This window comes from Buteo buteo, chromosome 25 (genome assembly GCF_964188355.1).
Source record: "Buteo buteo chromosome 25, bButBut1.hap1.1, whole genome shotgun sequence".
Taxonomy (NCBI): Eukaryota; Metazoa; Chordata; class Aves; order Accipitriformes; family Accipitridae; genus Buteo; species Buteo buteo.
Genome location: NC_134195.1, coordinates 20,775,681 through 20,790,460, shown reverse-complemented (window position 1 = coordinate 20,790,460; position 14,780 = coordinate 20,775,681). Strand labels below are relative to the sequence as shown.

Sequence of the window (14,780 nt, the reverse complement as noted above, 5' to 3'; positions counted from 1 at the left end):
CACCAGTTTCAAAAAGGAAAGTTATCTTCATACCATTTCCTAATGAAGCTGTGGATGGAACTTTATTTACTTGTGTAGACACTGCATGCCGGAGCCTTGTCACCATACCTACAAAGAAAACCCGTTAAAGGTCACAATATATACATGAGTCTTCTGAAATCAAAGAAAATACAGGGAAACTAATACCTCCCTCTCCCTGCTATATTACAACCATCCAGGTAATGACAGATATTCAATATTCAGCAGCTGCTGCATCAGGTCACAAGACTGAAATTTTTCTGTGCTTAAGGGCTGGTCCAGCAGAGGTATTGCAAGAAGAGGTAGTACAATACCAAAAAAGCACTGTACAGCAAAAGAAAACAACTGTATTGATTGTGAAAATATTAGATCAAGTTCCACCCAAACTCTCCCAAAAGATGTTTCAATAGAGTATTCAGTATTGGAAAAGATTCACCATAATGCTGAGAAGTCCAGAAGCCTAAGCCAAAGCCAATCAAATAGAAAGAGCATATAGGATTACCGGCTGAGTTGTGCTGATGGTAGTGTATAAGCTTGGGAATTGATTCAAAACAATATTTTTCAGAGAGGTAATACTTGTTCTCAGGGGTTTTGTGTACATGGTAATGTTTGACTGTTCCTTTTTTACTTCTGAAAAACATCACAAAGTGCAGTACATGTCAAAGCCTTGCGAAGTGCCTTCCAGCCCATACATTAATAGATTGGTTAGTTGCTGAATGAACTGCAACGCTCCTGCTGGGCAAATAACAAAATAGGTAGTAGATGTCACCAGGAAGACTGTTACATTTGCCTCAGTCTGCTTTTGCCCTCTTAACACCTGCTGGCTATGTAGCACAGGCTCCTCGCGCTTTGGAGACTTCTGCTGCACACTCTGATGTAGTCTGATGGTTAGTACGCGTCTCCCAATGGTTACATCTAGAGCAAAAGACTTTGATACACTGCCCTTGCAATGGTTCTACATCTCATTTTGAACACCTCCCCTTCCCTTCTCCTTCCCCCTTCCCCTTCCCTTTCCCCTTCCCCTTCCCTTCCTTCCTTCTCTCTCTCTCGACCCCGCTATTCCCCTAGATTATGTGCCTGCCGTGTGCCTATGTTTAGATGACACAATTCTGGACCTCCGCTCCCCCATTCAGGGAGGCACTGTCATGTATGAATTCAAATAACTAATACGACCTGAATGTGCCTGAGGTTCACCTTTAACACAATGTGGAGATTTTGTTGTTGACCAGTCACACCAAGCAGCATGCCCATAGCACACTCATAGAAATGGTACATATTCTTCGGATACTTACTCAGGAACCTTGCTGAATACAGACACAGTATACATTCCTGCTTGGCTAGATTTCCGAACCACAAAAGCACCTTCCTTCCCCTAATTAAAAAAAAATAAAAAATTACAAGGAACAATGAGGTTGGGATTCATTTCAGTGAACTTTAGGCTTTTACACTGTAATGTCCATAAAGGAGAGAAGGAGACATGACTCCTCTGACCTCCTTTAAAGACTACATTAGGACAAGATGAGTTATGCCTTAGAAATATTTATTTCTCTCCACTAAAAAGTGGGTCTAGGTAACTGGTTGTGGTATCCCACTGTAAATGTTTAAAGTTAGGCGAGTTGCACCCCAGCCCAGACATGAAGCAAGTAGTCTGCAGTTTTGTTTTGGTGCACAGATACAGATTTCTAACTGGGAAGATGGAGAGTTGTTAAACCCATCTCCTTCCTCATGTACCCTCCAGAGGGGGTAACACTGCCACATACATCCCGTCTGAATAAGAGCTCTGTCCACCACCCTTAGTTCCTTTACATAATGCATTAGACTGATTTATTTTCTATTACCAAAGTAGTTCTGAATTACTGAATAAATAGAAAGATTTTCACTGCACTCTATTATATTTGGACTATTTTTAGTCTTTATGTGGTACTCCAGTCCTAACTTCCACTATCCACTTCTACTTTTGTTAATGGTTTACTGTACTGGGCTGGAAATTCTGGTTTCCAGAGTTCATTTAACAGCTACACCTCTAATGTGCCAGGAATGACTATTGCAGGGAGGAAAGAAGACATCTAGAACCTCACATACAGGCCAAGGTTCACTGCTGTGAAGTTCAAAGGAAACTTCACATCCCCTTAAAGTTAACTGCAGTCAGGAGTATCCAGCACCTTTTGGGACTGGGACATAACTGCCTTTCTCCAGCGACTTGCCACACTTGAATTTCAGCCCTGAACCTATGGTGCAGGTCTAAGGGAATGGACACTGAGCCAAGGCTCCCAAAGGGTTGGGTTATATCAAAGTTGTTAGTGGCTGAGTACCAATAAGAATGGCTGTGAGAAGGCAGCAAGCCACAAGAGGAAAGCTTGTTTACACAGCGCATTCAAGTGCAAAGCATGGCTGAGGCTGGGTGTTCTCCAGAAAGGTACGTGGACATGTCCCTCTGCAGTCGTATGCTGTAAAGACTGGTCCACACGACTAGTCCTAGGGTGCTATCCATCCCTGCTCCTTGTCAGCTGCATCCAGCCAATGCTCAGTGGGCATAGCACTGAGTTTGCTCAGGGTTGTCTGGGTGAACTTCTTTTACTCCATGTTTGTGTGTTGTAAAACCATCACAGAGGATTCCTCTAGACTGACCTGCAGAAAGAGCCACAGTGGAGCAAACAATACAGGCCTAGAGGTAAAACCAAAAAGCAGAGCTGTGATGGGAAATGCACTGAGCGTGGCTTTGTTCCAGGTGTATTTTAGAGGTGCAGCATTTGTTCATTTATGTAGAAGAGCCATTAATGCATCCAGGCAGTTTTGGAGATCTGTTTATCAATACCAAGTTAGCACAAGAGTTTCTAGCACTCTGTAATACTACAGCTATTTGAAGAGCATCAGCATCCTCTAGCTACACAGTGTAGCAAAGACAACAGACACAGAAAAAATTCCATGGTTGTTCATATACAAGCGATAAAGGATATGTATGACCTTCTGACGGAGCAGCTGCTCAGACTGGGCACGGGAGATATTACCAGCATACCAACTGCAAAGAGAAATATTGGGCTTATTATTCACAGACTGATTTCTGAATAAGGCACAGCAGACACATGAAAAATGCCAGACATTGTAAATATTTTCAAAGCTGCTTTTAAAAGCCAGAGAGTAGACTTGGGACTTGTCCTGCCTGTGTGATTTTAGGCCATGAGATAAAAGAGAAACCACTAGTTCCCACCTGCTTCCTCTCATCCATCCAGTGGGTCTCCTCCTGAAATACCTTGGCCCACTCTGTGACTCTGACTTTTTACAGTACATCCTTAGAGGAGGATCCTGCTGCTCTAATGCTCTGCCAGGAGCTCTACCAGGAGCAGTTTGCTCTGTCTCCCGCAGACCATGACACAGCTGTCTCCCGAAAAGCTGGGAGGTGCATAATTCTCCTCTAACCTTGTCATAGTTGTCATAATATTTAAGTAAACTGAGAGGTCCCAAATGGAGGAAACAAGCCAAACATCCTATATCAGATCAGTTCAAGGAGCTCCAATGAAGCCTTTTTAATAGCAGTTCACTTTTATGAAGCATCCCTCTATTAGCATACTAGACTGATTTGTCTAAATGCCTTTTTTTGTCTGAAAACAAATACATTCATGCCTTTGGAAGTCTGTGGGCAGTGATGTTGCTGATGACAATATCTATAATTATTATCATTATTATGACAGCCATATGTATTGCTCTAGGTATAGTGAACATGTAAAGTGGAAAGACAACCTCTGCCCAAAGAATCTTTTGATTCTCATGAAGACATATTCTGTATACTCACTCATGCTTAGCAATACTCTGCTCTTCTGCCAGTGTCTGTTCACTGACACTGGAGTTTTTGCTGCAAAGACAAAACAACACACTGAAACTGAAAAACTGGTTATGAAAAATACCTTCCTTGGGTTAAAAGTCATACTTTATATATTTTTTGAGTAGTTATGCCATGGTTGAAGGTGGATATTTCAAAAAGTTGAGACATATTTAATTGTCTGGATTTTTTCTGACTTGGTAAACACTTATACAACCTTTCCCCTCCACTGTGCAATGTGTTGGAAAGCCAAATATTCTCTGTGCATGCTGTAACAGGCAATGAAACTACATATTCCTTTAGTGACCTTATGAAAAGATTGCATCTACCTTTTCAAAATTTACATGGGAGATTTCCAAAACTGCACAACCCTAGACTTCCCCAATAAATGTTCTTAGCGTGACAGACAACAGGAGTTCATGTGGCAGAAAAAGAGGCCCCTAAAATAACCTCTTGTGCAGAAATAATGATTCTTATTTATGCTGCTTTTTACAGGATACTGTAAGAGTAAGGGGTTTTTTTTAAGGAAACCTCTGAATCTCGTCCCGTATGGTTTACTATGACACAATCTGCTATGTTTCTGTCAGATTTTTGTTCAAATACTTAGGCATACGTTTAATGCTTACAATTTCATGTCATCTTACTAAAAAGGAAAAGATTGGTGTGATGTATCACTTTGACAGACCTGGATTCCCTTTACCTTTTACAGGACTACTCACATACACACAAAGGCACAAGAGTGCTAGCGAGGCTGATTTAATGCTGAAATAAGAGTACAAAGACTGTAATCCCAGGGTCACTGAAGTCAGTGGCAAAACCCTATTGATTTAAATGAAACCAGGATTTTCAGCTGATGTTTTTTGCATTAATGTATGAGTCAAGAAGAAAAATTGTATCTGATTCTATACCTTTCAGTAAACGTTATGCTTAGTACTCAGAAAGTTATTTCAAAAGAAAAGTATTCCAGAAATAATCTGCCTAATCTTTACTAGAGTTGTGAGGAAAACATTTAAGCAGTGGATGGCTGCATATTGATTCACCTTGGCTCATCATCATCCAGAGATAACTTTCTCAAGTAAGCGCTTGGTATGAAACCTTCATTCCTGCAAAATAAACAGTTCACAGTTTAGCTATCATACATGACTGCATCTTAAATTTGGTCACTTAAAATAGGAAAAGGGATTAATCAAAAAGTCACTTTTTAGAATGCCACCAACAGAACTGATCATGGTTAAAACGTTTCTGCTTTTACTTACCATGTAGAAAAACACAGAAGTAATTTGTTTTAGAAAAATACATTTCGATGAAGTACTCTTTGCTAGTCATTGAAATGGATTCTTCCTCAGGGATTGGATTCATCATATGGAAGATTGGAGCAGCTGTTCAACAATTTCATTACATGCCATCTCAGTTGCTGTGATGAAGGATGCCAGTGACTAATGGGTGCCAGCAGAGTATCCAAGGTCGAATGCAGAAGTCAATAGGTAGGCTCAGCACTCTTCCTGACACAATGCCAGATGCAACTGAGAAGTTAAGCTAAGTGAATACGGGCGGCTGAGCTACCACTTAAAGCAGCTGGCAGTACGGCATGATGGACCTAAGTTATGGGGGCCAACAGGAATCTATCGTTGTAAGGAGGTGGGCTGTATGCTGTGTCCATCAGAAGGATAAATAGGGGGAATAAATTGTATACTTGAATATGGATGGACACAGAAAGGAAGAGTTTCTTTAACACAGATCTCAGTAGAGCGAGAAAAAGACTAAGAGTGTATGAAAACAGGTGAAATGGGTAACTCCTGATGTTTGTTCCTACTACATTCAAGAAAACAAGATCTTCAATTTTTTTCAAGCAGAATTTAAAGGGTTCATTATGATATATATGTGACTTGTCCTTACAGAATCAATACTGCAAAAGTCCCAGTTTCTCAAGGCAGAGAAAAAACTGTAAATGTTCCCCCTTTTTCGTGATCTCTCTCTGCTCCTTCATTTATCTTAGAGCCTTCTACTCAGGCTCTATAAGCAGAGCTGCCTGTCTCGTATGTTTTTACATAGCCATAAACAGTCCAGTGAAAGCATTTAAGAACATATCCAAGCTTACTAATTTATTATTGTCTTTGAGTTTCCGGGGCTGTGTGCTGCTTTCTTCATCCAGAACAGTATGCCAATCCTGTGAGTCACAAAGTGCAGACACTTAACCTTAAGTTAAGGTTGCTTTATTTGTTGGTTTTCTTGCAGTTGTACACTTAATCAGTGAATTATGAGTGGATCAAGTAATTTCATTCTGTTCCAAACCAGTTTGGGCATCCCCTAGCTCAAAATTCTTCCCTTTCACATTTCTGTCATGTACTTAAAATCAAACTGAGCTACTATCCATCATGAGACAGACAAGGAATCTTATCTCTTCCAGGCAGCTCCTGTTTGTTGCATTGCCTTTGTTTCCAGTGTACTCCTAAAGCTGTTTCTCATTTAATAACTTGAGAAGAGATGCTCTTTTCTGCCCCAGCTGGATGTTAATGAAAAATATCTTATTTTCAATGGCTGAAGGGAATTCTTCCACTTGTGAACTTCAAAGAGAATAATTAAACCCTGTGCAGGATAGGCATGCCCTGTCTTTGTGGAAAAGTACTGCTAAAGCTGGGGAGAGACTGAAGTGATAAGTGATTCGTGCCTCAGCAGTTCTCGCTGGCCTCCTGTGCTGTCACTGGTATGCAATAGTAATGGCGTTGGTCTAAAGACAGTGTGTGCATAAAATAGAGGCAACATTTGTGAGGAGAGATTTTATCTTTTTATTCACTTAAACTAAATAGTTGGAAAAAAATGGATAGCTTATGTGTACACAAGCCCTTCTTCAGGCACATATCAAAATTAAGGCCACTGGATGCTATTTTAGCTAGTATAGTAGGCAGTCACTGTTATAAATCTTACTCAACCTGGCAGCCAAGGATGGTAAAGAAAATGGACTTGTACAGAAGACAATTAAGCTTCTAGAGCAATGTTTAAAAGCTAACATAGGTCCTGAAAGGCACCAGGACTGCCTGCAGTGTTGTCTATGAAGATGAGATATGTGGAAGACCATGGTCATTGAACAAAAGTATTCTGCAGGGCATACTTACCCTTCCAAATCCCTTACTTTCCACCAGTCGGAATCTTCCTCTTGCAATACATAGTATTTATTGTTTCTGACAAGTTGGATAGCTGAATTTCCTTTGGGTTCATAGTTGCATTGGGCCACAGCCATGTTCAGGACTGACTTGTCTGATGATAGCACCTGAGGCAGACTTCTACGCTTCTGCTTTTGAAGACAGAGGAAATAAAATGGTAAGGAGATGCAGCACAGGTGTCACAGTTTAACCCCAGCCAGCAACTAAGCACCCCGCAGCTGCTTACTCATTCCTCCCTGCCCTTCCTGGTGGGATGGGGAGGAGAATCGAAAACAAGTAAAACTTGTGGGTTGACATAAGAACATTTTAATAATTGAAATAAAAAAGAAATAATAATAGTAGTAATGAAAAGGAAGATAACAAAAAGAGAGTGAAATATAACCCAAGAAGACAAGTGATGCACAATGCAATTGCTCACCACTCACTGACCGATGCCCAGGTAGTTCCCGAGCAGCAATCCACTCCTCACCCCCAGCCAACTCCCCCCAGTTTATATACTGGGCATGATGTCATATAGTATGGAATATCTTTGGCCAGTTTGGGTCAGCTGCCCTGGGTGTGTCCCCTCCCAACTTCTTGTGCCCCTCCAGCCTTCTTGCTGGCTGGGCATGAGAAGCTGAAAAATCCTTGGCTTTGTATAAACATGACTTAGCAACAACTGAAAACATAATGTTGTGTTATCAACATTCTCATACTAAATCCAAAACATAACACTATAGCAGCTACTAGAAAGAAAATTAATTCTATCCCAGCCAAAACCAGGACAACAGGGTACAGTAAGAAATAACACATGTACATGATCACTTATATCTTCAACATGTATAATGATATTAGTCAAATTACTGAAAGCTTAGAAGATGGGCACAGACAAGCAGCTTTTTCCTCATCCATTTAGAAGCACAGCCCAGATACTGTTCTCCACATGACCAAATTATGCTTTACTATAACTACATGCAATGATGTCCAGTTGTATCAAAAGACCCCATCAGAGTATTATAAAATAACTTTTGTTTTTGAATGGCTTTTGATCAATAGTAATGTTACCATGAAGCACAACAAGCATTAGTCAACTGTTACTACTAACCACTGAAAGCAAAAAGCTATGCTAATTCTAAATCATTCCTTTCCTTACCATGTTTTATTGATATTTCTGTGCTAAGCATGTTGGATAGAAGGAATCCCACTCCTTGGTGCCTAACTTTCCCTGCGCAGAGTTAAACAAGTATAGGTATGTAACTATGGGATTCATTTTACCTAGCTTTGACTTGTGTCTTCATGTGAAATATGTCATCCTACAGAAGTGTCTACCTCTCGTCACTGATTGTTGAGGAGTGCTACATAAATGACTTGTATAAGAAGCCTGGCATTAAAGTTAGGTCACATCATTCAAATCATGGGCAAAAGAGCATCTAAAATTAAGGCACTGAAATGAATTTAGAAATCAGGGAAATGTCATAACTGAGAAAACCTAGACATCACAATTCTTTAAGAGCAGAGAAAACTACACTTGAAACACTGACAGCAAAGGATGAGGGAAAATAAGAAAGACTTAGGAGAAAAGGCTCCAAATGCCACCTATTTATTATTGAAAACCACTGTCATGCAATGCTAGGGAAGAATGCCAAGTGTCCTGAAGGAGGCTGTGATTCCTTTAAATCAAGTCCAAGTGACCATGGCATTGTATGTTTGCTTGTTTTCTCTTTATTGACATTTCTTTAATTAATTTCAAGAAGGAGAAACCAAACAGCCAAGTGAATGCCTGATTAAGTCCACTGAGCCAGAAGACACACATGATTTCTTCCTGCAAACACACAAAGTCTCAATCTAATCTCAATAAGCTCCAGTGGAGATACTCATTCTTTAAAGGACTCACTCACAGCAGAGTCCTCTTCATTTGGCTAGAAGTAGGTCTGTTACTCATCAAGTACTACCACTTAAACCCAGTAAGTGTGGTTCCTGGTGGTCATATCTGACTTCGGTGGAAATGAGCTTATAGCTTGAGGGCCTGTGTTAGGCAGGATTCAAGTCTTAGAATTGCCTGTTTGCTTTGTAGAATAATGACAGAACTAGAGTTGCCTGCAGTTATCAAACTGCAGTTGCAGTTGTTTTTCTGATGGAGAAAATTATAATACAGAGATTAAACTGTTTTGTCTTTAAAGCATCTAATGATGTTAGAGCAAGCTGATATTCAGTAAATGTGTTTATGAACTGATGTCCACCTCTAACATTTGGACTGGGTAATTTTTGGAGATTAAATTGTTCTTTCTTAATTTCCTGTGTTCTGCTTGTGGAATGATCCGAGCACCATCCTCTGATGGAGCTTTCATCCTTTTGTGTGAACAGAAGAAATTGCAAAGCATTGGCCAAAGTAAATGGTACAAATTATTATCATAGAAATGACTTTTGCTTCTTCCAACCTGCCAGGGAAAAGAACTAGCCAAAGATGAGCACATCAGATTTGTATCCCTTTGGGTTTCACTGCTGGATGTGTATTTGTCTGTTGCAATATTCTGGATGGACTTCATCTGTAACCTGGTACAGATTAATGTTCTGATTTGTGTCCATATATACAGCTTTCCATTTCCAGCACTGGCTGAAAGCCCCAGAGCATTTCCTAATAGTAACTGAGTAGGTCTTATTATTTCCTTTATGCTGGCAGTGATATTACTGTGGTTTTCATACTGATGACTGTGCCACTGTCGTCTAGAGAGAGACGTAGGTGACAATCTGAGATTCAGCTGCAAAGTGTATACGGGGAACAGTTACTATCTGCAGAACTGCACCCCTACTGCACAGCTGGAAGCATGTGCTGGATCACTTCAGCTTCCATAAAACTTGGCCAACACATAATCATGAGAAGATATGAGTGTGCACTCAGTGGAGTTCTCTCTGATCTACTGCAGTATTGGTCTTACCTACGTGAACCATTTTCCATTGCAAAGAGAGTGGATGCCAGGCACCAGCGGAGGGGAAAATGTTTCTCAGGAAGGAAACTCCTGCTTCCTGCTGTTATCAAAGCACAGGGGAACTGCCCACTGGTTCCCATGAAGGGACCTTCGTGCCCACTATTCTTTGTAATGGCATCGCTCTTTAGGAATCGGGTCCCCTGTGGGGGACTAGAGGTACAATGCTGAATGATGCAAGGGACAGAGGCACCAGAGGTGCAGGATGTAAGCATGCAAAAGTAATGCCTCTGGTCAGTTTTGCCTATATGCAAAAGTAATGCCCCTGGTCAGCTGGGAAGAAAGCAAGGGAGGAAGACTTGCAGAGGCTGGAGAGGCGAGGGACGTGAACTGAGAGGTAGGCAGAAGGAAGGCTGGGGGTACGTGATGATCAAACTGAGTAGATGAAAGGGCAAAGTAAAAATGTGCGGAGAGCTTATAGAAGTAGCTCTGTGACTAAATTTAGACTGTTCCTCACCATGGGAAGTCAGTATTAGCCTTCTTAACCTAATTATATCATATGGCTTGGGAAAATTAAGTCAAGTTGTTCTAACCAGATGTGTTAGTTATCATATCTTCATTTAATGAACCTGGTTTAGAAGTACCTATCTGAATACTGTCATGTCCTTGCTTTTTAAATTTCCTTTTCAAAATACCTTCTCTGAACTAAAGCAGATAATAAAAATAAATCATAAAGGCCTAGCAGAAGCCAGTATGTTCAGCAGCAGATTTGCATGACTGATGATCTCTCCAGATAGACAAAGCATCTCCTGATGGAAGCCAGGCAAAACAGACCACGGTATTCAAAACTAATTACGCTGCTGCATGTTCACAATGCTGTTACTTTCAAATCTCATTATCAGAAAAAATGTCAAAAGCTTCTTTGTTCATAGCTTCTTTCCAAGGCTTTATTATTATTTTTCTTAAAGCTCCATTTTACGGCTTTTGTGATTTTACCTTCTGTCTCTTGATAATCTATGTTTCTGAAAGCTCTTGCTGTTCATGTCAACTGTATACACAAAAAATTCCAGCTTTTTTCTTTTTAAAGTTACTTTCTGATCAACAGAGAGAAGCTAGGAAATAGACCCAGACTGTATTCTAAAGATACAGAACAGAAGACAAATTAAAATAAAGCAGAAAATACAGATTTAAAAATCCCATGATTTGTAACCCAATCTGGTTTAATTTGGAGGAGGCTGTGTAACGATGTGTGAACATACCGTCAGACCATACTGTAAGTCCTTTTTTTAAGAGATAAAATCATCATAACTTAAGCCTCTTCTATTCTCCTGTCATTGTTACCTCCTTCCCACCTACAAACCTCAATAATTAAGCTGGGCAGTAAAACTAAGGTCAAAGATACCACTATTGCCCTTGTATTTGTGCAGGAGGAGATTGAGGAAATAAGCATAGAAGCAGATCTTCCAGTTTACTTTTATTCTTAACCCTGCCAGCTGTTGATCTTCATCAAGCAACTGCTGTGCTAGAGGACTCAGGCTGAATCAAGCATGGGTAGTACTTTTTGGCATCCTGGTGTCCTGTTTGTCTCTCTGGGTCTGTGAAAGCCTGCCCTTCTCAGATGGAGAGTCAGGACAGTCAGCGCTGGTGAGACATCATGCTCTTGGGTTTCTGTCTGATATAAAGTCAAGGTATAGGCAAGAGCACATAAAGAGCTCAGATGCACTTCCCAGTTCATTAACTCAGAGGCTGCCTCTATAAAGTTGGGCTAAACAGACGATCCTAAACAGGCATGTGTACTCCTGACCCAACCCCAGAGGATCACAACTTGGGACTTGCCAGAGATAAATGCAGTTCATCCACCATTTCTCACCCAGGCAAAGCAGGTATATTTGTTCATATCTTCAGTTACAAAGTTTTCTCCAAGTACTGTGAGTGCCATTTTCACTGGGGAGGGTGGTGGAGGGGAGTTTTTGGCATCCCTAGGAATGGGGACCTCCCACACACTAGAGAGCTAATTTTGATGGCATTCCCTGATCCAACTGGAAATAAGTGTATAAAGTAAAAGACATATCTACAAGGGCTGTAGCCAGTACTGCCACCAGCATGTTACAGTGAACTGAACGTGGTTGAGACTTTCCCAGTTTGCCACATGGAGGAGGGAGATGAGTCCTTCCCTCTGACATGCTGGTGGACACAAGGGTGCTGAAGCTGCACTGCAGATTAGAGGTCTACGCCAGCTTCCAGAGAGTGGCTGTTTACAATTCTCCATCCCATCCCACAGCTTTCCCTACCACCTGGATGCCAGATTTTTCCCTGTAGCCAGGTATTCAAACGTTTTCACCTACCAGTGTTTGAGGGAATGGAGGCAGTGGTTTCACAGACTCAGTTGTACAACACAGAGTCACAACTAGAAGAGAGGGAGAATTAAAGAAAAAAACATGAATTTAAGGCTTTATCTCTTGAGGCTTTCTCACTTGTGGATCTATATGGTGGCAGAAGCAGCATCATGACAGCTGACTTTTCATCTCTCTGAAGTATTGACATGCTTTAGCTCTGTATTTTCCAACCTTCTCTTAATTCAAGCACCATCTCAATATCTTTAAAACCCCCATCAACCATTGTTTTCACCTATGCCAAAAAACAAATTTAAGGAAATTTGCAGTTGTATTTTGCTCTGTGGTTCACCCAGTTCTGTTACCTTATTTAGAATAACAGAATCATAGAATCGTTTAGGATGGAAAAGACCTTTAAGATCATCGAGTCCAACCGTTAACCTGCGAAGTCCACCACTAAACCATGTCCCTCAGCACCACATCTACACGTCTTTTAAATACTTCCAGGGATGGTGACTCAACCACTTCCCTGGGCAGCCTGTTCCAATGCTTGACAACCCTTTCAGTGAATAAATTTTTTCTAATATGCACTCTAAACCTCTCCTGTCGCAACTTGAGGCCATTTCCTCTCGTCCTATCACCAGTTACTTGATAGAAGAGACCAGCACCCACCTCGCTACACCCTCCTTTCAGGCAGTTGTAGAGAGCGATAAGGTCTCCCCTCCGCCTCCTCTTCTCCAGACCAAACAGCCCCAGCTCCCTCAGCCGCTCCTCATCAGACTTGTGCTCCAGGCCCCTCACCAGCTCGGTTGCCCTTCTCTGGACACGCTCCAGCACCTCCATGTCTTTCCTGCAGTGAGGGGCCCAAAACTGAACACAGGACTCGAGGGGCGGCCTCACCAGTGCTGAATATGGGGGAACAATCCCTTCCCTGTTCCTGCTGGCCACACCATTTCTGATACAGGCCAGGATGCCGTTGGCCTTCTTGGCCACCTGGGCACACTGCTGGCTCATCTTCAGCCGGCTGTCAGCCAACACCTCCAGGTCCTTTTCTGCTGGGCAGCTTTCCAGCCCCTCTTCCCCAAGCCCGTAGCGTTACATGGGGTTGTTGTGACTGAAGTGCAGGATCCAGCACTTGGCCTTGGTGAACCTCATACAATTGGCCTCATCCCATCAATCCAGCCTGTCCAGATCCCTCTGTAGAGCCTTCCTACCCTCGAGTAGATCAACCCTCCCGCCCAACTTGGTGTCATCTGCGAACTTGCTGAGGGTGCACTCGATCCCCTCATCCAGATCATTGGATGAGAACAGAACTGGCCCCAGTACTGAGCCCTGGGGAACACCACTTGTGACAGCCGCCAACCGGATTTAACTCCATTCACCACCACTCTTTGGGGCTGGCCAGCCGGCCAGTTTTTTACCCAGCAAAGCACACGTCCATCCAAGCCATGAGCAGCCAGTTTCTCCAGGAGAACGCTGTGGGAAATGGTCTCAAAGGCCCGGCTGAAGTCCAGGTAGACAGCATCCACAGCCTTTCCCTCATCCACTAAGTGGGTCGCCTGGTCATAGAAGGAGATCAGGTTGGTCAGGCAGGACCTGCCTTTCATAAACCCATCCTGGCTGGGCCCGATCACCTGGTTGTCCTGTGTGTGCCGCGTGATGGCACTCAAGACGATCTGCTCCATAACCTTCCCCAGCACCGAGGTCAGACTGACAGGCCTCTGTTTCCCTGGATCCTCCTTCCGTCCCTTCTTGTAGCTGGGCGTCACGTTTGCAAACCTCCAGTCAACTGGGACCTCCCTGGTTAGCCAGGACTGCTGATAAATGATGGAAAGTGGCTTGGTGAGCACTTCTGCCAGCTCCCTCAGTACTCTTGCGTGGATCCTCTTCGGCCCACAGACTTGTGTGTGTCTAAGTGGTGTAGCCAGTCGCTAACCATTTCCCCTTGGATTATGAGGTCTTCCTTCTGCTCCCCGTCCCTGTCTTCCAGCTCAGGGGGCTGGGTACCCAGAGAACAACTGGTCTTACTATTAAAGACTAAGGCAAAGAAAGCATTAAGTACCTCACCCTCTTCCTCATCCTTTGTGACTATGTTTCTCTCTGTCCTTTATTGGATGCAGGGGTTCTCCTTAGCCCTCCTTTTGTTGCTCATGTATTTCTACGAACACTTCTTATTGCCTTTTATGGCAGTAGCAGTAAAAGTTCTAGGTGGGCTTTGGTCCTTCTAATTTTCTCCCTGCATAACCTCACAACATCCTTGTAGTCCTCCTGAGTTGCCTGCCCCTTCTTCCAAAGGTCATAAACTCCCTTTTTTTCCTGAGTTCCAGCCAAAGCTCACTGTTCAGCCAGACAGGTCTTCTTCCCCGCCGGCTCATCTTACGGCACATGGGGACGGCCTGCTCCTGCACCTTTCAGATTTCCTTCTTGAAGAATGTCCAGCCTTCCTGGACTCCTTCGCCCTTCAGGACTGCCTCCCAAGGGACTCTGTCAACCAGCTCCCTAAACAGGCCAAACTCTGCCCTCCAGAAGTCCAAGGTAGCAGTTCTGC

At 42.6% G+C, this 14,780-nt stretch overlaps 1 protein-coding gene across 1 annotated transcript in view; it reads right to left on the bottom strand.

Annotated features, from left to right (window-relative positions):
• Window positions 1-14,780, bottom strand: part of BMX (BMX non-receptor tyrosine kinase) — a 37,088-nt gene that overhangs the window by 9,524 nt on the left and 12,784 nt on the right. Inside the window, exons 6-13 of the mRNA XM_075057231.1 lie at window positions 12,245-12,306; window positions 6,949-7,127; window positions 4,876-4,938; window positions 3,809-3,868; window positions 2,983-3,037; window positions 1,311-1,390; window positions 521-648; window positions 34-108 (exon numbers count right to left, since the gene is read on the bottom strand). Coding sequence (XP_074913332.1) covers window positions 34-108; window positions 521-648; window positions 1,311-1,390; window positions 2,983-3,037; window positions 3,809-3,868; window positions 4,876-4,938; window positions 6,949-7,127; window positions 12,245-12,306 — 702 coding nt within the window. The remainder of the gene's footprint in view (window positions 1-33; window positions 109-520; window positions 649-1,310; window positions 1,391-2,982; window positions 3,038-3,808; window positions 3,869-4,875; window positions 4,939-6,948; window positions 7,128-12,244; window positions 12,307-14,780) is intronic.